Here is a 25,026-nt window from a genome sequence, read left to right on the forward strand (position 1 = left end):
GCTAGAACTAAGGAGGAATTCTGAATCGTAGTCTCGTTTATTGGTTCTGTATAGCCAGCCTTTGGCGAAGCGAAATAAAACCACACACCTTATTTTATTTTGTTGCATTGCATTTTATTTTTCCGGAATGTTCAGCTAGGTCAGAAATTAATTATAATGACTGACAGCTAACCTGAGTCACGTGTAAATAACTAGAAGCGCAATAATACAGGCAAAAACAAAACAAAATTGTCCTTTGGGCAAAGGGATTCAAATCATGTAAACTGGCTGATCGTTTTTGTAAACATTTTCACATTTTCATAAAGAGACAATATCGACACCAGCACATGATTCAAAACAGCACCTTTTACACATCGGTGATCTTATGATGTCTGGGGAACCTAAGGTGCCAAACATAGGAACCATCTCCCAACAGGTTAATATATATATATCGTGGCCTCGTTCGTCACCACCCGCCAGGAAGCAGCTTTCTGAAATGTTCAGGAAAGTATCCGTGGATTTAATTTTCTTTTGGACAATTCTGTAGGAAAAGAATAGGGTCAACTTGTAAAGCGTTGTCATGTCTATTATCAGGTCGACATTGGGGGGAGGATTCCATGCATACCTTCAGCCAGAGTCGCATCTCATATTTCAACAACCTAGTTGGTGGATATGATTTATGACACAGACAGAAGGGAGGGGATAGAAGGGTAAAGTTCAAAGGAAATAAGTTTCGGCTCTGCAGAAGAACATGCCAGAATGTTGATCCTAATAAATGAATGGATTTCTTTTGAGAAAGTTCTTTTGAACTTTGTCTCAAGGCTCATAAATTAATTAGGTCATCTTCTGGGAATTTCACACAGAGACTGTTTTAAGCATAAAAGAAAGACACCCCCTTTCTCGCAAAAAGAAAAATGCAGGTATCCCACTTTAATTCAGGCCTGGAAGCCATCTTTTGCATTGGGCCTTCGGTCCGCCACATTTTCTACTGTGGGAAAATGGGAGGGGGGATTATACGGAGTATGGGACTAGATATATAGTCAAAGTAACATTCTTTTCTCAGAGAGTCAAGGACACCTTGGCCTGCAGCTGCAATGGTGTGACTGGGAGGCATCTCCAGTTTTGGATGGTGCCTGATTGGGCCATGGGATGGACATGTGGGTGCTGGGCAGGGTCTTGGACTTTCATTTGGGTGGGGAAAACCTGGAAACTTTCAGATTCAGGTTTTCCCAACTGTGCCAATATGACATCTTTAATAAAGTGGAACTTTGAGGAACCTCAAGCCTCGAAGTCTTCTTTCGTTGGGGGTGTTACTTGGAACCCCGACATTATGGACAAGAAATAACTTATGGCCACAATTGAGCCCAAAATGACTTTTTGCCACATTTTCGACCTTTCTTACCACCGCTGTTAAGGGAATCCCTGCAGCTATTAAATCAGTAACACGGTTGCTGAGTGAATCTGGCTTCCCCATTGACTTCGCTTGTCGGAGGGGCGCAAAAGGGGATTGTGTGACCCTGGGATGCTGCAACCGTCATAAATACGAGTCGGTAGCCAAACATTTGCATTTTGATCATGGGACCATGGGCAAGGGTGGGATTGAAAAAAATTAGCAAACAGTTCTCTGCCCGGTTGCTGGGTGGGCATGGCCTACTCGACCTCCCCAGGTCTGGAGGATTTTCCTGAGCCTCCAGGAGGGCAAAAATGGCCTCCTCCTGGGCTCCGGAAGCCAAAAACGGGCCTGTTTCTGGACTTCTAGGACACCCGTTTTTCACTCTCCTGGAGCCTCCGGGCCGGCCCTACACTTACGTGGAATGATGAACAGGCTGCGTGAAGACTCCTGGGAGGGGAGGGCTGGGCGGGGCCAGCCAGTCCTTGCAGCAACAGGCGAACCAGATGCAAATTAGCATCCGGTTCGCCCGAACCAATACAAACTGGCTGAATCCCACCCCTGACCATGGGGATGCTGCAATGGTCGTGTGAAAAAAACGGCCGTAAAGTCACTTTTTTCAGCAGCGTAACTTCAGACTAAATGAACTTCTATAAGTCGAGGACTACCTGTAATGTGTTTTATAAGAGAGGTCCCCCAACCCCTGTGTCTGGGGAACAGCATGCCATGGCATGCCAGCAAGTGGGCAGTGCAAACAAGCGAAGCCCCATCCATGAGATGCAGGCGGCATGCAAAACCTTTCTCCATGGAACCGGTCCGTGGTACCCAAAAGGTTTGGGGGGGCGTTGTTTTATAGGACATAGGAAAAACACCCTCCAACTGAAAGTTTAATGATCTTTATGCAAAACGTTAAGGGGCAGAAGAAAACAGCAGCCGCTATTGGCTTCTTAAAAAGGAAGTAAATTAAAAGGTAACGGTAAAGGTTCCCTTCGCACATATGTGCCAGTCGTTCCCAACTCTAGGGGGCGGTGCTCATCTCTGTTTCAAAGCCCAAGAGCCAGCGCTGTCTGAAGACATCTCCGTGGTCATGTGGCCGGCATAACTCAACACCAAAGGCGCTGTTCCTTTCCCATCAAAGGTGGTTCCTATTTTTCTACTGGCATTTTTACCTGCTTTCCAACTGCTAGGTTGGCGGAAGCTGGGACAAGGAACGGGAGCTCACACCTTTATGCGGGAATAGGGATTCGAACTTCCGACCTTTGGATCGACAAGCTCAGGGTCTAAGCCACTGAGCCACCGCATCCCTATGTAAATTTAAAACCAGGTTGTAAAACGGGGGTGTCAAACTATTTCATTGAGGGCAGCATCAGTGTTGTTTGACCTCGGGGGATGGGGGGCGCTAGGGGGGCCGTGGCCAGCTTGACATCACTCATGTCGGGAGTGCCTATGGGGGCCCGAGCACTCTTGCCAGTGAAAATGGGTTCCCAAACTGCATTTTCAGCTGCACGCGACCTCCTGCAACACTCTGGAGATCAGGCTCCATTTTCGCTGGCAGAGGTACCACGGGCCAGTCCTTCGCTGTTTTCGGGGGGGGGGGGGCAATCAACGCACCCCATCGGCCAGATCCGGCCCGCAGGCCTTGTGTTTGACACCCCTGTTGTAAAACCTTAGTTCTGTTTCTAGGAGAAAAAAACACGTCTTATTTACACATATGCTTCAAGCTTATCAAAAGGCCAGGATTTCACTATTTGGGACCAGAAATTTAAAAAAAAACACAGATTTTTATCGCTAGAATTACCTCTTCTGTCAAACTTTCTATCACTTTAGGAGTCTGGTACATTAAGTGCTGCATGGCAAGCTGTTCTTCTTCAGACAGAGAAGAGATCTGGGGGGAGGAAGAGAATGGAGTTGATTTCATTTGTTTATTTATATCCTGGCTTTTATCATTTTTTCTAAATGACTCCAGGCAGCAACATACATAATGTCCCTCCTTCCTCCTATGTTCCCCACCGTATGAGATGGGTTGGGGTAAGGGAGAGGGATTGGCCCAAAGTCACCCTGCTGGCTTTCGTACCTAAAGCAGGACTAGAACTCACTTTCTCCTGGTGTTTTGGCCCAAAGTCACCCAGCTGGCTTTCATGCATAAAACAGAACTAGAACTCACTGTCTCCTGGTGATTGGCCCAAAGTCACCCAGCCAGCTTTCATGCCTAAGACAGGACTAGAACCGTGTTCAGGTGATTGGCCCAGAGTCATCCAGCAGTTTTCATGTCTAAGGCGGAACTAGAACTCATTGGCCCAAAATCACCGAGTCAGCTTTCGTGCCTAAGGCGGGACTAGAACTTACTATCTCTTGATGATTGGCCCAAAGTCACCCGGGAACCTTTCTTGTCTAATCTATTGGCTCGTTTCGATGAAGCTTTGCAACAAACTGATAAGAGGCTGTTAATTCCCAAGGCAAGTTTGCTTTTTGGTATTTTTACATGGTTTTTAGATGTTCTGAGGGCCATTTGGTAGAAAAGCAAGATTTAAGATTTACATTTAAGAAGTAAATAGGCAAAACCTTAAAGGAAACAGTAATCTATCTGCCAATGTTGGCCACGGATAGATTGCTTCTCACTTTCCTGGCTTGATTTTAAACCATAAATCAGAGTTCATAAAGTACAATTAGTGTGTTGACACAATAGGGTAATTAAATCAAATCATGACAATGAAATCATAAATCATTAATAAGCAGCAACTGCTAAGCCAAGCAAATGTCTTAAGAGTAACATGTTTCACTGTCACATTTGATTTGAGCTTGTTGTATGAACACAGCATTTACTGTATTTTTCGGAGTATAAGACGCTCCAAAGTATAAGACGCACCTAGCTTTGGGGGATAAAAGCAAGTAAAAAAATATTTGCCTCCCAGCACTTTGCCTCCTTGTAGTGAACAGCTTGTTTCAGTTTCAGGTTAGCCTGATTAGCATAGAGGGGGGATCTGCCTCCCAGCAATTTGCCTCCTTGCAGCAAACAGCGTGTTTCTGTTTCAATTTCAGCACAGCCTGATTAGCACAAGCAGCTGATTGTTGGTTGGATCAGCCTCCCGACGATCAGCTGTTTCAGGCTGCAGGGATTGCCATGGTCTATTGCTGCCTCCATGTGCCGGGTTTTCAGTTACCGCACACCCGGTTTTTGGCCTCTGTGCACTTATTCATCTCCGCCCCTTGCCTTTTATCCCCAGAGCTAGGGTGGGGCTTCACTAGCAGCGGTGAATTTTCCATCCCAAGGACCGGGCCATAGATTTTTACTGCTCTCCTCTCCTTTGCCTTCTGCACATCCGTGCGCCAGGCACTGGACCCAGATGTTCCTCCTCTTCCTCATCAGCCACCTCCAGATCTGGAGGCTGCTGACTCTCCATCTGAGGGCTGACGACCGGCCCAGGCTCCGTCTCTGTCTCTCTCTGCCAGCTCCATTCCCTCTTCCCCCCTCGGAGCTCCCCGGGTGCCCTTATGCTGACTGTGACTGCCACGCCTCCTCCTCCTCTGATTTGGCTGCAGGAGGGGCCGTCGGCCGACAGGCCACAACAACATGAAAGGCTTTAAAGGTGACAACCAGCACCTTGAATTGCACCTGGAATTTGGCAAATCGGCAACCCATGCAGCTCCTGCAGGAGAGGGTGATACAGTTCAACCCCTGAGCTACAAATATTCTCTTCTACTGGCATACCTTGAGATGTGGTTCTAACTCACCAAACCTGGTTGAGGATGAATAATACTGTCCTGAGGCAGGCTAGAAAGTTTTTTCTGTTGTTCACCCAATGGAACAGAGTTGCAACTAAAGAAAGAAAGAAAGAAAGAAAGAAAGAAAGAAAGAAAGAAAGAAAGAAGGGAGGGAGGGAGGGAGGGAGGGAGGGAGGGAGGGAGGGAGGGAGGGAGGGAGGGAGGGAGGGAGGGAGGAAGGAAGGAAGGAAGGAAAGAAAGAAAGAAAGAAAGAAAGAAAGAAAGAAGGAAAGAAAGAAAGGAAGGAAGGAGGAAAGAAAGAAAGAAAGGAAGGAAGGAGGAAAGAAAGAAAGAAAGAAAGAAAGAAAGAAAGAAAGAAAGGGAAAGGAAGAAAGAAAGGAAGAAAGAAAGGAAAGGAAGAAAGAAAGAAAGAAAGAAAGAGGAAAGGAAAGAAAGAAAGGGAAAGGAAAGAAAGAAAGGGAAAGGAAGAAAGAAAGAAAGGAAGGAAGGAAAGGAAGAAAGAAAGAAAGAGGAAAGGAAAGGAAAAAAGAAAGAAAGGAAAGGAAGAAAGAAAGAAAGAAAGAAAGGGAAAGGAAAAAGAAAAGAAAAGAAAGAAAAAAAGAAAGAAAAGAAAGAAAGGGAAAGGAAAGAAAGAAAGAAAGGAAAGGAAAAAAGAAAGAAAGAAAGAAAGAAAGAAAGAAAGAAAGGGAAAGGAAGAAAGAAAGAAAGAAAGAAAGAAAGAAAGAAAGAAAGAAAGAAAGGAAGAAAGGGAAAGGAAAGAAAGAAAGAGGAAAGGAAAAAAGAAAGAAAGAAGGAAAGAAAGAGAAAGGAAAGGAAAAAGAAAAGAAAAGAAAAGAAAGAAAGAAAGAAAGAAAGAAAAGAAAGAGAAGGTAAAATATCAACCATATTTATACCTCTGTCCCGGTGTGCTGCTGTATTTCCTGGACCAACTTCACTGTTTTAGCCAGAGTGGCCCGGATAGCACGCATGGACTCTCGCCGCTCCTCGGAAATCTTCTCCAGCTGTTTGCACAAGTCTTTGTAACGTGATTTCACTACCGACAGCTGCTGTATCAGGACCAGAGGATTTTCCTGTTTCCAAAGCAAGAAGTCCGGCGCAGAATAAGAAAGGGAAGACCAAAAGCTTCGAGCACATCATTAACAAACCTGTTCTGACCCCCCTCCTCCGTGCAGGAACGAAAGCCGAAACAAACGTAAATAAGAATGTTTTTTAATCAGTCCAGACTCTCATTGGCTGAAAGCCACATAAACAAAGAGATAAGCACTGTAACAATGTAATGAGGGTTAACCGGAGAGGCAGTTTCTATAAGCAGGTCAATAAAGATTAGGCTAGAAACAACACCAGAATGTTTCCTTCCTGCCTTCCTTACAGGATTAGCCTTGCAAAGTGGGAAAAAACCAAAATGAGATTTCTTCGAACAACCGGTTCTCCGAACTGCTTAGAAAGTTACCAACCGGTTCTCCCGAATCGGTGCGAACCAGCTGAATCCCACCACTGCTTAAGTGCTTAGTAGAGGGGGCATGAATAAGTGGACTATTGTCCCTCTATTTTTATTCTTTTATTCTTGTTCTCATTTTCGTTTGACAATTCTAATAAATAAATAAAAAGTGTCAACTCCCAGCGTTGTCATAGTGAGAGCAGGAGGGGGAGTAATCAATATTACATAATATTATGCAATATTATATAAATATTGATCCAAGGTACAGTGAAGTATCTATTACCTTATGTCTGTGGAAATTCTCGGATCATGGTTGTTCCAAAAGTCTCTCTCTCTTTTTTTCCCCCAAGACCCAACTGGAATTTTTGGTTTTTCTCCGGAAAACGTTTTTGCTTCTCATCCAAGAAGCTTTTTTGAGCTGAAGAAGCTTCTTGGATGAGAAGCAAAGGGTCTTCAAAGAAAAACTCAGAAAGCCCAGTTGCGCCTTGAAAAAAGAAAGCACCCGAGGGACACTCGATAGAATCATCCAGAAAGTGAAGGAACGGATGGAAAACGGAACAAGTGGCTTCTTCACAACCATTTAAGCCCATTCCCGAAATTGACACCAAGCACTGTACAAGGAGAAACTTGGTTTTTCGGCTCATTCTATGCTGTTGTCCATCAACTTCACTGGACAATTTAAGTTGTAATATTAGAATTAGCAAATCTAGACAGCATACTGAAAAGCAGAGGCATCCCCCTGCCAATAAAAATGCATCTAGTCAAGGCGGTGGTTTTCCCAGTTGCAATGGATGGCTGTGAAGGTTGGACCATAAGGAAGGCTGAGCGCCAAAGAATGGAGGCCTTTGAACTCGGGTGCTGGAGGAGAAGACTCCTGCATTGAGTCCCTTGGACTGCAAGGCCATCCAACCGGTCAGTCCTAGAGGAGATTCACCCTGACTGCTCTTTAGAAGGCCAGATCCTGAAGAGGAAACTCAAAGGCTTTGGCCACCAAATGAGAAGGAAGAAGGACTCCCTGGAGAAGAGCCTCATGCTGAGAAAGATGGAGGGCAAAAGAAGAAGAAGGGGACGACAGAGAATGAGGTGGCTGGATGGAGTCACCGAAGCAGTCGGCGTGAGCTTCAATGGACTCCTGGGGATGGTAGAGGACAGGAAGGCCTGGAGGAACGTGGTCCATAGAGTCGCGATGGGGCGGACACGACTTCGCAACTAACAACAACAATTGGAATTAGAGATGCAGACTCTCGAATCTATTCTGACTGTAACTGCAGAGTGCAGAAAGCTTGTTTGGATCCAAATATTTTTTTGCAAACCTCATTTGTGTTGGCTGGATCAAGAAAAATTGCCTGCTCCCATCTCCAAAATGTTAATCAGTAACTTCTACGTTAATAAGTACTTCTACATAGTTAGCCACTGGAAAATTATTAGGTCTTTGGGTTATAGTCTTAAAGAACTGATTAACAGTCTTCTGAGGGTGAAGATAGGTAAGTTAAGACAAACCTTAAATGTGTATGCATACGTAAGACGTAATCATGAGGCCCCCAAATTGTCCATTTAAGGGGCAAGCAAAATTATAACGGCTACGTGGTGCTTGGTGCTCTGTGGGTTTGGTTGTTTCCTTACAGACATTCAGTGGTGGGATTCGAATAATTTAACAACCGGTTCTCTGCTGTCATGATCAGCTGAGTAGGCGGGGGCTCAGTGGTCATGTGACCGGGAGGGCGTGGCCAACTCAACGTCACTCAGGTCGATGGGCGCTTCGCCTTCGCTGTTACAATGGTAATAAGGGTTAACCGGAGAGGCAGTTTCTGTAAGCAGGGCAATAAAGATGAGGCTAGAAACAACACCAGAATGTTTCCTCCCTGCCTTCCTTACAGGATTAGCCCTGCAAAGTGGGAAAAAACCAAAATGAGATTTCTTCCAAAAACCGGTTCTCCGAATTGCTTAGAAAGTTAACAATTGGTTCTCCCAAGTAAGTGCGAACTGGCTGAATCCCACCACTGCAGACATTTGATTACCAAACTAGGTAATATCATCAGTGCTAGAGGGGAGTGGGGTTTGCTCTCTGTTTAACTGCCAAAAAGAAGACAACACTCCCACTAACACTGATGATGCTACCGAGTTTGATAATAGCAATAGCAGTTAGACTTATCTACCGCTTCATAGGGCTTTCAGCCCTCTCTAAGCGGTTTACAGAGTCAGCATATTGCCCCCAACAACAATCCGGGTCCTCATTTTACCCACCTCGGAAGGATGGAAGGCTGAGTCAACCCTGAGCCGGTGAGATTTGAACAGCCGAACTGCAGAACTGCAGTCAGCTGAAGTAGCCTGCAGTGCTGCATTTAACCACTGCGCCACCTCGGCTCCGTAATGAAACGACTGTAAACTCAAGACAGCACTAAGGACCCCAACAATCTTCTTCTGCCTCCATTTTGCAAGCCCCTCCTTCTTTTACCATTAATGATGTTACCTAGTTGGGTAAGGAAACGTCTGGAAGGAAATATCTGGACTCAGCAAACACGAAGGACCCCCGCAGTTCAATCCTGAGCTACAAATATTCCATTGGTTATAATGACTGTCAAGTCCTAGGTTTGTTCGGACTTGATAGCGTCAATCTTGAGTTTGTAAAACATGATTTATGGACCCTGCAACCCCAAACAATTGTGCTTATTCTGTAAAATATGGTGATGCTGAAGAACCTTGATGACAAAGCTTTAAAATATTTGTCAGAGGATGTCAGCAATGCTATCAGTCATATGCCTAAGGACGGTACCTCTTGGGCGAGTTCATTAGGGAGCCGTTTCATCATTTCAAACTCCAACGTTGTCTGGATGTAATCCAGATCGGATTCGGCCTTCTGGAACTAAAACAGGGAAAAAAAGGATCACACCCCATTCATGCCATGTACAGAGCGAGAAGCACCAAATGCCTTTGCTTAGGACGATTTGGGGAAGGGAAGATGGCATAAGATCACCTTGTAGGGGAGATAGGCAGCATAATAAACCAACAAGCAATCAAATAAATAGGGAGGGAAGAGAGAGAGGAAAAAAAAGAAAAAAAGGGAGAGAGAAAAAGAAAGGAAAAGGAAAAAGAAAGAAAAAGAAAAAGGGAGAGAGAAAAGAAAAGAAAAAAGAAAGAAAAAGAAAAAGGGAGAGAGAAAAGAAAAGAAAAAAGAAAGAAAAAGAAAAAGGGAGAGAGAGAAAAGAAAAAAGAAAGAAAAAGAAAAAGGGAGAGAGAAAAAGAAAAGAAAAAAGAAAGAAAAAAGAAAGAAAAAGAAAAAGGAAGAGAGAAAAAGAAAAAAAAAGAAAGAAAAAGAAAAAGGAAGAGAGAAAAAGAAAAGAAAAAAGAAAGAAAAAAAAAGGGAGAGAGAAAAAGAAAAGAAAGAAAAAAGAAAGAAAAAAGAAAGAAAAAAGAAAGAAAAAAGAAAGAAAAAAGAAAGAGAGAGAAAAAGAAAAGAAAAAAGAAAGAAAAAGGAAGAGAGAAAAAAAAAGAAAAAAGAAAGAAAAAAAAGGGAGAGAGAAAAAGAAAAGAAAGAAAAAAGAAAGAAAAAAGAAAGAAAAAAGAAAGAAAAAGAGAGAGAGAAAAAGAAAAGAAAAAAGAAAGAAAAAGGGAGAGAGAAAAAGAAAGGAAACGGAAAAAGAAAGAAAGAAAAAAGAAAGAAAGAAAAAGAAAAAGGAAAAGAAAAAAGAAAAGAGAAAAGAGAAAAGGGAAAGGAAAAGAAATAAAAGATGGTGCAATTGCACCATCTGCGCATGTGTGCGTTTTTCTCACAGGCAATACACATGCATGAATGCCATCTGCAAATGCGTGCACTGTATGCAAGTATGCTCAGGCACGTGCGCAAACACGCACACAAGCGCAAGAGAGCTCCGAAGACCAGCTGGGTCTCCTGAATTGCACGCATGCACACCCGAGGCCTGAACCCCAGTTGGGGGGGGGGAGGGGCGTGCATGCGCAGCTGCAGGCGAGTTGGGCGACAGCTCGGGTGCCAAGAGAGATGGCTCTGCACGCCACCTCGGGCACACGTGGCCATAGGTTCACCATCCTGGCACGAGGGCATTTAAAACCCAAAAAATGCCTCCCCCCCCCCCCGGTCTTAGGTTTCTTTTCCCCTCGTTCCAACTGACTCCAGTGCTTCCGTGTTTAATTTTTCTGCAGGTCCATGGTCGTAAACATTTCCATAAATACCGTACTTTTCGGATTATAAGACGCACCGGTGTATAAGACGCACCAAGATTTCAAAGAGGTAAGTAAGAAAAAAAAGTTTTTGACCTCTCTGGCGCCCAGGAATACTCTGCAGCCTTCAGCAGGGCTGGGAGGCGGCAAAAATGCAGTTTTTTCGCAAAAAATTGGCGGAAAATGGGCAGTTTCTTGCAAAAATGGAGACATTTTTGCCTTCCCCCAGCCCTGCTGAAGCCTGCAGAGTGCTTCTGGGGTGGATGCGGGAGGCCAAAAACGGCTGTATTCGGTGTATAAGATGCACCAACATTTCCATGCTCTTTTAGGGGGGGAAAGGTGCATCTTATACTCTGAAAAATATAGTATGTTTTTTTTTAGGTAATGCTTTTATGGTTATTGCATTTACACCACTGCCCATACCTCACTTTAATGGCACCTTAAGGACCGGTTTCGATCAAAGCATCCAGTTACAGCATGAATAAATGCGGTGGCGTACGGTGCACAAATTGCACTCATCAAACACAAGCTAAGGAGGCCGCATTTCCTCCTGAGGATACTCAGTCAGGCTGGTTTTGAAGAGGATGAATGTTGGTCCTTTTGCCTGAGCTACGGGATAAGCGGGAGCTGCAGGGAAGGGAGTCAGGCTGAGTAAATGGGCAGAGCGGGATCACTTCCTGACATCTGCAGGCAGTCCTCGACTTAACAACGGTTCCTTTAGTGACCGGAGTTACAACGGCGCTGTAAAAAGTGACTTAGGATCATTTTTCACACGTACCACCATTGCAGCATCCCAGTGGCCACCTGATCAAAATCCAGACCCTTGGGAACTGACTCACATTTATGACCGTGGTACTGTTCCGGGATTGCACGATTCCCCCCTTTGGCAACCTTCTGACGAGCGATTCGCTTAACAACCGTGTTACTAATTTAACAACAGGGCAAATCCCACTTAACAAAATGTCTCGTTTAGCACGGGAAATGTCGGGCTCAACTCTGGTCATAAGTCGAGGACTACCTGTATATAAAGCCACTGTGATTTCAGCCGCTTTTGCAAACAAGACAGATTTCATATACCAATGGATTAGGGATTAGGATTAGACAGCAGAAGGTGGGAACTGAGCCTTTTAAAGAGAGACCAATTCTGTCCTTCAGCTCTTTAGTGTACTGGTTAAGGCACCACGCTAGAAACCAGAAGACGGTGAGTTCGAGTCCCGTTTTGGGCATGAAAACCGGCTGGGCAACTTCAGCCAGTTCTTCTAACAACACACCTCACAGGGTTGTTGTGAAGAAAAATATAAGGAGGAAGGAACATATTTTGTATGTTCACTGCCCTGAGTTAGTAATAAAATAACGTGTGTAAGTGTGTGTGTGTGTGTGTGTTATACATACAGACAGACATACATACATCATCTATCTATCCATTATCTATCTATCCATCATCTATCTATCTATCTATCTATCTATCTATCTATCTATCTATCTATCTATCTATCTATCTATCTATCATCTATCTATCTATCATCTATCTATCATCTATCTATCTATCTATCTATCTATCTATCTATCTATCTATCTATCTATCTATCTATCTATCTATCTATCTATCTATCATCTATCTTGTCAGCCAAATACCACTCACTCATCACAAAATCTCCAGAACCGTAAAGCCCACAAACTTGAAATTTGGCACGTATGTTCCTCTTGGCTTCTAGGTGCTCGCTAAGAAAGGATTTTTCTAAATGATCATCAGATCATTAGTATTTTTTATGCAGTAATTAACACGCTCTGATGCTAAGGAGTTCTACTCCTCCTCCCCACCTGAAAAGAACTCAGTTCCAACTGCCAGTTGCCTTATATTAACATACTGTGATGCTACTCCTTTGCTAAACTGGGAGTGGGCATGGTGAGTGTGTGACTCATCCGGCCTGCAGGCTGGAAGTTTAGACATTCTACTCCCCCTCCCCACCTGAAAACTCACTCTCCCCACCTGAAAGGAACTCTGTTCCAACTGCCTTATTCCAACGATGCTAACGATTACACATTCTACATTCATCTTCAAGCTTTAAATGTCCATGTATCAAGCCCGATCACACAGTTTTGTAGCAAAGCAAGGGTATGCAGCAAATACATTTATAAAACAAAGACAAGATACAAATCTAAGGATGGATGGATGGATGGATGGAAGGAAGGAAGGAAGGAAGGAAGGAAAAAAGAAAGGAAGGAAGAAGCATGGAAGGAAGGAAGGACAGAAAGAAAGAAGCATGGAAGGAAGGAAAGAAAAAAAGAAGCATGGAAGGAAGGAAGGAAGGATGGAAGGAAGGAAGGAAGAATAGAAGGAAGGAAAAAAGAAAGAAGGAAGGAAGGAAAAAAGAAAGAAGGAAGGATGGATGGAAGGAAGGAAAGAAAAAAGAAGGAAGCATGGAAGGAAGGAAAAAAGAAAGAAGGAAAGAAAAAAGAAGGAAGCATGGAAGGAAAGAAGAAAGCATGGATGAAAGGAAGGAAAGATGGATGGAAAGAAAGAAAGAAAGAATGGAAGGTAGGGAAAAAGAAAAAAGGAAGGAAGCATGAAAGGAAAGAAGGAAGCATGGAAGGAAGAAAGAAAGAAAGAAAAGAAAGAAAGAAAGGAAAGAAAGGAAAGAAAGAAAGAAAGGAAGGAAGGAAAGAAAGAAAGAAAGCATGGAAGGTAGGAAAAAAAGAAAAAAGGAAGCAAGCATGAAAGGAAAGAAGGAAGCATGGAAGAAAGAAAGAAAGAAAGAAAGAAAGAAAGAAAGAAAGAAAGAAAGAAAGAAAGAAAGAAAGAAAGAAAGAAAGAAAGAAATTGTTCTGTGAACAAACTGTAGGGTCATTGAATCACCGATTGGACCCAACCGACTGGGAAGCCACAGAAGAGCCCTCCCTCACCAAGGAGACCCCTCTGGAGCTCCACAACCAGCAGTTTCAGAAACCCGCAGAAGCCCCTCCCTCCTCCCAGCTGCCCATCCAGCAAAAGGGACCAGAATCTTTCCTTTGTATTCTTGGACCACTTGAAGGTCACCTCTTGTATCAACAAGGCGCGTGAGAGCCCAGATCCTTTGGAGCCCAAATGGCTCCCTGTCCAGCCACGGAGGGTGGGAGAAACGGGGAGCGATGCCACCGCCGCCGTTGCGGGTTCTGCTCGCAAGTGCTTTGACAATACTATTGCACTGCTAGCTGGCAAGTACAGTAGTGCAATGAAGTCAGAGCTCCTGTCAGCAGGGAAGATTTCAGGGGAAACAGAGCCACGGAGTCGGAAGCCACCTTGGGGGTCAAGCAGGAGACCTTAGACCATTATGGAGGAATGATTGTCCGGTCTCTTTTTAAAAAGACCCAGGAGGGAGAGTCCTTGGGGCTCCCCGAGCTTTCTTCTTTTCTTGCAGACGTTTCATGACCCAACTCGATAACCTCATCAGTGCTTGAAGGGAGTGGGATTTGAAGAGTGGAGAAGGAAGAGGAGAACTGGGGGGTCCTTGGTGTTCTCTGCGCTGGGCTGTTTCCTTGCAGTTGTTTCGTGACTGTAAGCCTTGTAAAACCATATGTAACTGCTATTGCAATTTTCCTTCCTTCCTTCTCCCCCCTTCCTTCCTACTCTTCCTTCCTTCTTTCCTTCCTTCCTTCTTTCCCCTTCCTTCCTACTCTTTCCTTCTCCTCCCTTCCTTCTCTTTCTCCCCTTCCTTCCAACTCTTTCCTTCCTTCTCTCCCCTTCCTTCCTACTCTTTCCTTCTCCTCCCTTCCTTCTTTTTCTCCCCTTCCTTCCTACTCTTTCCTTCCTTCCTACTCTTTCCTTCCTTCCTTCTTTCCTTCCTTCTCTCCCCTTCCTTCCTTCCCCCACCTTCCTTCCTACTCTTTCCTTCCTTCTTTCCCCTTCCTTCCTCTTTCCTTCCTTCTCTCCCTCCTTCCTTCCCTCCCCTGCCTTCTTCCCTACTCTTTCCTTCCTTCCTTCTCTCCCCTTCCTTCCTACTCTTTCCTTCCTTCCTTCCTTCCTTCTTTCCTTCCTTCTTCCCTACTCTTTCCTTCCTTCCTTCTCTCCCTTCCTTCCAACTCTTTCCTTCCTTCTCTCCCCTTCCTTCCTTCTCTCCCCTTCATTTCTACTCTTTCCTTTCTTCCCTACTCTTTCCTTCCTTCCTTCTCTCCCCTTCCTTCCTACTCTTTCCTTCCATCCTTCTCTCCCCTTCCTTCCTTCCTACTCTTTCCTTCCTTCCTTCTCTTTCCTTCCTTTCTTCCTCCCTCTCTGAAAGCGCAGTGGTTAGAATGCAGTATTGCAGGCTAACTCTGCCCACAGCCAGGAAGTTCGATTCTGACCAGCTCAAGGATGACTCAGCCTTCCGTCCTTCCGAGGTGGGTAAAATATGGACCCAAAATCGCTGGAGGAAAGATGCTGACTCTGTAACACCGCTTAGAGAGGGCTGTAAAGCACTGCAAAGCGGCATATAAATCTAAGGGCCATTGGTGGACTTGTATCCTAGGCCAAAGAGCACTCGTGTTTTAATGCTTCCTAGGCAAAACTCAAATCTATCTATCTATCTATCTATCTATCTATCTATCTATCTATCTATCTATCTATCTATCTATCTATCTATCTATCTATCTCCAGAGGGGAAGATGGGATTTTCCTTTACTGTTTTAAAGCCGTCGCACGCAGCGTCCCAAATCTTTATGATAATAGCATTTCCCTCCATGCTGTCTTTTTTAGCTGACTGAGCATTACCGGCCAATGCCCTTTTAACATTGCACTGCTTTTTGTCCATGTTCCCTAGTAGTACAACATAAAAAGGGCAGCGGACGGATACCTCTCACCATCCGGGAAAACAGCAAGACAGAATAACAGGAATGACAAGCGTTGGAAGGGACCTCGGAGGTCTTCTAGTCCAGTGTTTCTCAACCTTGGCAACTTGAAGATGTCCGGACTTCAACTCCCAGAATTCCCCAGCCAGCGAATGCTGGCTGGGGAATTCTGGGAGTTGAAGTCCGGACATCTTCAAGTTGCCAAGGTTGAGAAACACTGTTCTAGTCCAAGCCCCCTGCTCAGGCAGGAGCCCTTATACCACTTCAGGCCAACAGCTATCCAGTCTCTTCTTTAAAAACCTCCAGTGATGGAGCACCCGCAACTTCTGGTGGCAAGCTGTTCCACTGGTGAATCATCCTCACTGTTAGGAGGTTTCTCCTTAATTCCAGGTTGCCTTCTCTCCTTGATTAGTTTCCATCCGTTGCTTCTTGTTCTTTGGAGAATAGCTTGATCCCCTGTTCTTTGCAGCAGCCCCTCAAATATTGGAAGACTGCTATCGTGTCAGCCCCTGACCGGGGGTTAGGAACCGTGGACCGGCAGCGGGCCACGGCAAGCCAGAAACCGGGCCACCCAAACAAGCGAAGCCCCATCCACAAGATGCAGGCCGCACGCAAAACTATAACCCCTCCAGGCATTGGTGGGATTCAAACATTTTAACAACTGGTTCTCTGCCGAGTTGCTGGATGGGCATGTCCTAGTTGTCCTCCTACACCACTGCAGGGAAGGGGCGTTTTCGCCCTCCCGAGGTTCTGGAGGCTTTCCTTAAGCCTCTGGGAGGGCGAAAATGGTCTCCGGAGGCCAGAAACAGGCCTGCTTCCAGATTTCCGGGAGACCCGTTTTTCACCCTCCCAGAGCCTCCGCCCGCGCAGGCCCTGCACTTACCTGGCAACCAAAACGGGCCGCGTGGAAACTCCGGGGAGGGGAGGGGGGAGGCCAGCGAATCCTTGCAAGTACCGGTTCAGCGGATCAGATGTAAAATTAGCATCTGGTTCGCCCAAACCGGTGCAAACTGGCTGAGCCCCACCCCTGACCATGGGGATGCTGCAATGGTTGTGTGAGAAAAATGGTCGTAACTCACTTATTTCAGCGGCGTACGTTCGAATGGTGACTAAATGAACTTCCATAAGTTGAGGACTACCTGTGTTTTACAGTAGAGGTCCCCGACCCCTGTGTTCGCGGTTCGAACCCGTGGCACGACAAAACCGCGGTCCACTAAAGTGCGCCCGATTAAAGCGCGTACCTGACGTCATCAGCAGCGCGACAAATACGACCGCGGAGAAAAAAGGGCGCTTTAAAAAGCGCTTTTAAAGCAAGCCGATTCACGTAAAGGTAGGTTTAGCGTTAGGTTAAGGGTTAGGTTTAGGGTTAGGTTAAGGGTTAGGTTTAGGGTTAGGTTAAGGGTTAGGTTTAGGGTTAGGTTTGGGGGGGTTAGGGTAAGGTTTTCGCATTAATTTTAACTTTACCGCTCACAGCGTGATGTTTTCGTCGTGCTGTGATGACGTCAGGTACGCGCTTTCGTCGAGCGTGCTTTAGTCTACCGCGGTTTTGTGGTGGAACCGTTCAAACCAGCTGAATCCCACCCCTGCCTCCACCCATGGAACCAGCTGAATCCCACCCCTGCCTCCGCCCACCCCTGCCTTCGCCCATGGAAAAACCTCTCTCCTGCTGCCCAAAAAGGTTTTTTTTGCCGGAGGGGGGGGGGGGCAGAGCACTGTTCTGGATTAGCTATACCTAATTCCTACAACTATTCTTTGTAACAATACAAGAGGTCATTCCTGGCAGGTGGGGGGGGACATGGGGGGAGGAGAATAGGAAAGTTTTGGAATACCCATCAAGCCGCTCCGTGTCATTTGGGAAACGGGCAGCATTGACATTGAATAAGTAAGTCATGACTAAATAAATAATGAATAAATAAATAAATAAACAACGCTCGGACGAAAAAGCTTAGAAAGGATTGCAAGCGACGGAAGAGGCTCAATAAGGAGCGCGGAAATTAAAAAGCAAAATCCGATTGGGGTTCCCATCGAGAAGTTCCAAGATTACGTCACTTACAGGCAGTCCTCGACTTACACCCCCCTCCCATTCATTTAGAGACAGTTCGAAGTTGCGACAGCACTGAAAAAAGGTGACTTATGACCGTTTTACACAGTTACGGCCATTGCAGTAGCAGCTTCTTCGTTTCACGACTCCCCATAATCCCTTGCGAGGTGGAGTCTGGGCAAGTGACTGGAGCCAGCCGAGTGTTTACTGGCCGGATGCCCTTCTTGTCCCCAGGGCGAAGTTTTGTTCAGCAGATATATTCTCAGGGTGCCGAGAGAAATAGCTGCCTCTACCTAGGATCCTGATTGTGAGGCGAGAGCTCCCCCTTGAGGTCACTGCACCATTTACGGGCTTTGCAGCATCCCCATGATCAAAATCAGATGCTGGGAAACTGGCTCACATTTATGACGGGCTGCAGCGTCCTGGGGACAGGGGATGGCCCTTTTGCGACCTTCTGACAAGCGAAGTCCACAGGGAAGACAGGTTGACTTAACAACCGTGGTTAACAACACAGTGATTCACTGTGGCAAGGAAAGTCATAAAATGGGGCAAAAGCCACGTAACCAATGTCTCACTTAACAACTAAACTGTTGGGCTCGATTGTGGTTGTAAATCGAGGGCTACCTGTAGTCCCTCTTCCTTCCCCCTCTCACAACAACAGCCCTGTGAGGCGGGCTGAGCTGAGAGAGAGGGAGTGGCCTCCAATCCAGCTTTTATGCCTAAGAGAACTAGAACTCACCATCGCCTAGCGATGGGCCTCCTCAGCCAGTTCTTATGCCTAAGGCAAAACTAGAACTCCCAGTCTCCTGCCGACTGCCCAAAAGCCACCCTGCTGACTTTCATGGCCTAAGGCGGGACTAGAACTCACCATCTCCTGGCGATTGGCCCAAAGTCACCCAGCTGTGAACTCACTGTGAGTGAGCTGTGAGCTGTGAGCGTAACTAGAACTCACTGCCTCCTAGTTTCCAGCCTGGTGCCTTAACCACTAAAGCAAATTGGATCTTTCCCTTTAGCCTTATAATAATTGTGCAGTGCCAACTAGGATGAGGGGGGGGAAAAGCTTCATGGCTGAAAATGGCACTGAATACAGGGTGCCATGCAACATCTTGAACTTATTTTCGGTTCCCTTATGGGTAGAAATGTGCTATATCGACCTGGTGCTCTCCAGATCGGCTACATTGCAAGAGGAATCAACCACAGGTAGCATTTTGTATCGGCAGAGGATAGGATTTAGAGGGCACCAACCCCTTCAGAAGGCAACAGGGTTAAAGGTAAAGGTTTCCCTTGCATGTATGTGTTAGTCGTTCCTGACTCTAGGGGGCAGTGCTCATCTCCGTTTCAAAGCCGAAGAGCCAGAGCTGTCCGAAGACGTCTCCGTGGTCATGTGGCTGGCATGACTGAATGCCGAAGGCGCACAGAACGCTGTTCCCTTCTCACCAAAGGTGGCTCCTATTTTTCTACTTGCATTTTTTACCTGCTTTCGAACTGCTAGTTTGGCAAAAGCTGGAACAAGTAACGGGAGCTCACTCCATTACGTGGCACTAGGGATTCGAACTATCAACCTTTCTGATCGACAAACTCAGCGTCTTGTGTCAGGCACATGAGCCACTGTGTCCCTTTTAACAGAGTAAAGGAAGCCCCTAAATAATTGGTTTCAGATGACAAAACCAATCAATCATTTGTACCAGGACTTCAATACTGGCGGTCCTCGACTTACGACCACCATTTGAGTCCAAACATTGCCAGCAAAACAGCCATTAAGCAAGTTTTCTCCCGTTTCACGACCTTTCATGCCAGTGGTTCAGTTAGCAATACGGTTGTTGAGTGAATCTGGCTTCCCCATTGACTGTTTGTCAAAAGGTGGCAAAAAAGGTGATCCCAAACATCGCCGCCGTCATAAATACGAGTCAGTCGTATCAAGCGGCTGGATTTTAACCAGCGGCCATACGTTTGAAAAATCTTTTTTTTTATGCCAGTGTCATTTCGAACGGACACTAAACGAACTAGAGTGGTGGGCTGGCCTAAAGGTGGAGCTCTCACCTCACAATCAGGAGGCTGTGAGTTTGATCCTAGGTAGAGGCAGATATTTCTCTCTGTGGGCACAATGAGAATATATCTCATTAATATATTCAGAGATATACTCAGAGAATATATGCACCAAAGACAAATTCCTTGAGTGTCCAATCATTGCGTGGCCAATAAAGAATTCTATTCTATTCTATTGCTGCTGAATAAAACTCCGTACTGGGGACAGGAAGGGGATCCGGCCAATATACACTCTGCTAGCTCCATTCAGTTGCCCAGACTCCATCCCCGCAAGGGATTATGGGGTCATTAAATGAAGATGATGACTAAATGAACTGTCATTAAGTTGAGGACTATCTGTAGCAGTGTTTCTCAACCTTGTCAAGTTGAAGATGTCTGGACTTCAACTCCCAGAATTCCCCAGCCAGCATTCGCTGGCTGGGGAATTCTGGGAGTTGAAGTCCAGACATCTTCAACTTGACAAGGTTGAGAAACGCTGATCTATAGGCAGGGAAAGGCTATTTTTTCCCCTTTTCAATGCAATTTACCATCCAGTCCAATGGACTTTCTCTGCCCAACATTTTCCCTTTTCCCTTCAATGTAACCAAGCATGTTTTCCCCCCCCTCCCCAGGCTTACAAAGCCTTCCAAAGGCCCCATAATCGCTTGGGGGGCAGGAGAAGAAGGGTGACCCACCACTAAAACCAACCCAGCATACAAGCCACGCCCACACGCAGTATTTGCCACGCCCCCGCGGGAATCGAGCTGGGAGAAGAAATGGACCAGCCTAAGAAGCCACGCCCACCGACGGCCACGCCCCCCTCGAGCAAGACGGCAGAAAGGAACGCAGCGAGCCCGCGAAACCCCCCCCTCTTTCGGGGTGAATTATGGGCGCGTCCAGATTTAATTCAAGGATTCCCCCCCCACTCCAAACTTGAGGAATGGTGCAATCCGGCGGGGAGGGGGGAGGGGGTAGGTTTTCTTACATTCCTTCCCTCCTCCGCGGCTTTTCCACCCCTTTTGTTCCTTCCGTTCGTTTAGGCCGTTCTTCGGGAGGCCGCTTCGGTCCTCCAGGGGAACGGCGGCTCCGTTCTGCGGGGTGGCGGCCCGGGCAGCGGTCCCGAGACTTACCATGGTCTCGAGCGTAGTAACCGCCGTCTCCATGTTGAATAGTTGACATTCCTCAGGCGGTGGCATTCTCCCCTCCCCTGGCGGGACCGCCCCTTTTTCTTTGCTGAGCGGAAGAGACGGCGCTCCCTATTGGCCGGTTGTCATTCCATCCCCTTCCTCATTGGCTTCTCCCGAGGGCGTCCGGACACCTATTGGACAACGCCTGGGATAACGCCCCAAGATGAAACGACAGCTCCGATTGAGTGACTTGGAAGCTAACGCTCTTTCCTATTGGTTGGTTAATAGCGAAGCGAGCGGGGGAGAAAATTGAACCGGGAGACCGGATTGGTTGGTGGGCATCAGCATGCGGCGCTTCATTGGCCCTTGGAGTAGCTTTTAATTTTCAAAGGCGGGCCCGGCTTCTTTCGCTCTGCCTGCCCTTTCGTTGTCCCCCCCCTTTCTCTCCGACATTTATTCTGATTGGCTCGCTTTGGAAACCGGGAAAAGAGGATTCGCTGAAAGGCCGGTCAATCAGAGGGATGTTCATGCCCATTGAAGCTTGAGGTGGATGGAACGTTGGCTCTCACTTGCTGCGCTGTGATTGGCTCCGGCGGAGTTTGAATTATTTGGCGTGGCGATGCTGCTGGCGCGTTCAGACGTGGCTACCCGCATCTAGGGAAGCTGATGAACCCGGGTAGTTTTACCGGGATCGTCCCCGAGGAAGCCTAATCTGGACACAGAAACCCTCTCTGCCATAAAATCTCGGCTCACGAAGGCACGTTCGCACGACACGTGAGCAACGGATTCAGTGCGTCGTGGGAATCCAGTTATTTGTCCACGCGATGGGTCAGCCGTGAGCAGCGGTTTACAGGTAGTCCTCGACTTACAACAGTTTATTTAGTGACCGTTCAACGTTCCTCGCACAAGGGAAAAAAGTGACTCGTTGTCATTGAACGTTTTTTCCAAAACACAATTTTTGCAGATCAAAATTTAAATGCTTCGGCACTGGTTTCATATTTATAACTGTTACGGAGCCCCACGATCATTTGATTGCTTTTAGCGACGTTATGATCAAGCAAAGTCTGTGGGGTAGCCAGATTCATTTAACAACCGGGTTAGTAGCAATAGCACTTAGACTTATATACCGCTTCACAGTGCTTCACAGCCCTCTCTTAAGAGGTTTACAGAGTCAGCCTCTTGCCCCCAACAATCTGGGTCCTCATTTTACCCACCTCGGAAGGACGGAAGGCAGAGTCAACCTCGAGCCGGTCAGGGTCGAACTTCCTGGCTGTGGGCAGAGTTAACTTGCAATGTTGCATTATAACCACTGTACCACCATGCCTGCCTGCCTTCACAAGCAATAGCACTTAGACTTATCTACCACTTTATACTGCTTTGAAGCCGTCTCTAAATGGATTAAAGTCAGCATATTGCCCCCAACAATCTGGGTCCTCATTTTACCGACCTTGGAAGGATGATCAACCTTGAGCAGGCCAGAATCGAACTCCTGGCAGTGAGCAGAGTTAGCTTGCAATAGTACCGTAATAGCACTTAGACTTATATACAGCTTCACAGTGAAACAAATGATTGTAAAATGAGGACTACCTGTAATCAGATACATTTAATTATGTTATTTCCCCCTATAATGCAGTGGTTCTCAACCTTTTTTTGCTGCTGATCACCCTTTTAAATACCTTTTGTGGACACGGACCCCCAAAACTCGGGATTTAAATCATAATATTTCTTCAAGCCTTCAGGGAACCTCTGTGACATAAGCCCCCCTCCCCCAGGGTCTGCGGACTACAATTTGAGAGCTACTGCCATAACAAATTGCTGCATCAAACTATTTCTTTCTCCCTCTCTTTCTTTCTCTCTCTCCCTCTTTTTAAATTCTAAAAACATGTCAAACACAGCAATAAAGATATCTGATTTTGTTATAGGTAATTTCCTGGCATGTGTTGCCCTTCGCAAACAGTTCAGGCTAATGACACGGATGAGGTTATAGTTTAGCCTGGAATTGCAGAAAATGGCCAGAGTTAAGCGATGTTGCCCAAAAAGGAGATCCAGAACGAAACCTTCCTCGAAGGAAAGAAAACATATCGCGTTCACATCTTCCTCCAGCCTTCCTTCAAAAGCTTTGCCTCCAACGTAAGTGATTTTCCCCGATTTTGCTCCAGCATTTCTGAGTAACGTTTATCTTTTTTTTGTTAACAGGTAATCCTCGACTTACGACCACAATTGAGCCCAAAATTTCTGTTCTAAAGCGAGGCATGTGTTAAATGAACTTTGCCCTATTTTACGACTTCTCTTTCCTCGGTTGTTTTAAGTGAATCGCTGCAGTTGATAAGTTAGGAACTGGGACAAGAAAGGTGGCAAAATAAGGATAATTTTTCAGTACTGTCGCAACTTTGAACAGTCACTAAATGAACTGTTGTAAGTCAAGGATTACCCTAGTGTTTCTTGATTATAGCTTGTTAATGTTTGGTTACTACTTTACTTTATTGTCATTGCACCTCGTACAACAAATTTAAATGCCATATTCAGTGTACATTATAACTATAAAAATAAAACACAAACACACATCCTTCACATTTTATACAAACAACATGCCTAGTCCGTCACTTAAGACAACAGCTGGGACCAAAACATCCATCTCTAAGCGATGTAGTCATTAAATAAGTCATACATTTTAAAACCTTTATTATGCAATAGCAGAGTTGGAAGGGACGTAATAACAATAAGGTATTCAAACATATGATAATACGTGATTTTATATAAATAGTAAGTGATGACTATGGAAAGAATGCACAAAAATACAATACAATAGCAGAGTTGGAAGGGACCTTGGAGGTCTTCTAGTCCAACCCCCTGCCTAGGCAGGAAACCCTATACCATTCCAGACAAATGGCTATCCAGCATCTTCTTAAAGACTTCCAGTGTTGGGGCATTCACAACTTCTGTTCCACTGGTTAATTGTTCTCACTGTCAGGAAATTTCTCCTCAGTTCTAAGTTGCTTCTCTCCTTGATTAGTTTCCTTGCTTTTTGTTCTACACTCAGGTGTGTTTTCGACATATTGTCGCGGCATTAAGCGAAACCAGCTTCCCCCATTGACTTTGCTCATTGGAAGATGGCTTGGAAAGTAATAAATAGCAGTCATGGTTTTTGCAAAGAAAATGTTAATTTATATATGGCTGTTGTTTTCAGATCTCCGATTATCCTCCATAGCCAAAAACGTCCATTCGCTTCCTGGCTTTTAGCTTTTGGAGACATATTAGAAGCCCTCAAACATATCCTGGCTGGCACGGTTAGTTGGTGTTGGTGGTGCCAGAGACACGTTGCACAGGTAAGTTCGTTTTCTGTTGAGGCTGCCTTATAGGGAGTCCAATCCTTTAGCACTGAAAAAGTGACAGTGTTGTGGCCCACCAGTGGAGCTGGCAGCAGATTCGGGCAGTGAGGAGGTTGGGGAGGAACCTGGGCCAGTCCTGGAGTCTGGGGAAGGCTTGGACGAGGGCTCTGTGTCGGAGGCAGAGAGGGGGCCAGGGCCGTATGCCAGTTATCAGCTGCCTTCAGCGTCAGACATCAGTGAGGCAGAAGAACAGCTGGAGCCTGTTCCCAGTGTGTGCATGTACAGAGTTGCCGGACGAAGGGAAGAGCTAAAGAACAGGGGTTGACTTGGGAGTAAGGCCACAGGTGGACGGTGAATGGCCCCTCCCAGAGGAAATAAAAGAGGGAGTGCCAGGGGAGTGGAGTTTGCAGGAGACCATTAGTTCGCTTCATTGGTTCGTGACTCTCCGAGACTCCTTGCCAAGTTTTGCAGATACCTGCCTGGCAGCTCTCCAAGCCAGAGAAGGTCTGTGACCGTAAATCCTCCCTTGAAAGACTTTGCTGGATGTGAATGAGCAGAATTCACAGTCAATTAATAAAAGGAGTTTTTGTCGGGACAAGTAGTTTGCTTCCCGTTCTTGGAAAATCCAAGTCAGAACACATATGACCGTTTTCCACTCTTATAACAATTGCAGTTTCCCCATGGTCACAAGATCAAAAATAGGAGGCTTTGCAACTGACATGTACTTATTATGGTTGCAGTGTTCCGGGGTCATGTGATCACCTTTTACGACTTTCTGACAAGCAAAATTAATGCGGAGGCTTGATTTCAGTCAACGAATGTCGGCTCTTTTGGACTTTCCCCTGATCCAAAAGGTTATAAGGGAATTTAATGGCAATCAGGTTTCCTTTGGATAAACTTAATTCTTGCCCAACTAAGCTTCCTTTTGCAGGATTTAAAATGCAACCTGAATTTGTTTGTTTGTTTGTTTATGAGGTGGTTATCCTGCCCTTATT

General features: G+C 45.9%; 1 protein-coding gene across 1 annotated transcript; it reads right to left on the reverse strand.

Annotated features, from left to right (window-relative positions):
• Nucleotides 1–350: 350 nt before the first annotated feature.
• SKA2 (spindle and kinetochore associated complex subunit 2) lies at nucleotides 351–20,774 on the reverse strand. The gene is made up of 5 exons (XM_087717083.1): nucleotides 20,706–20,774; nucleotides 9,304–9,393; nucleotides 5,986–6,162; nucleotides 3,168–3,254; nucleotides 351–520 (listed from the first exon to the last, which is right to left on the reverse strand). The coding sequence occupies exons 1-5, from the start codon at nucleotides 20,769–20,771 to the stop codon at nucleotides 500–502; spliced, it is 441 nt and encodes a 146-aa protein (XP_087573209.1). The 5' UTR covers nucleotides 20,772–20,774; the 3' UTR covers nucleotides 351–499.
• Between the last annotated feature and the right edge of the window lie 4,252 nt (nucleotides 20,775–25,026).

Source organism: Thamnophis sirtalis, unplaced genomic scaffold, assembly GCF_051295495.1.
Source record: "Thamnophis sirtalis isolate CommonGarterSnake01/CBP01778 unplaced genomic scaffold, rThaSir2_p1.2 scaffold_6, whole genome shotgun sequence".
NCBI classification, from domain to species: domain Eukaryota; kingdom Metazoa; phylum Chordata; class Lepidosauria; order Squamata; family Natricidae; genus Thamnophis; species Thamnophis sirtalis.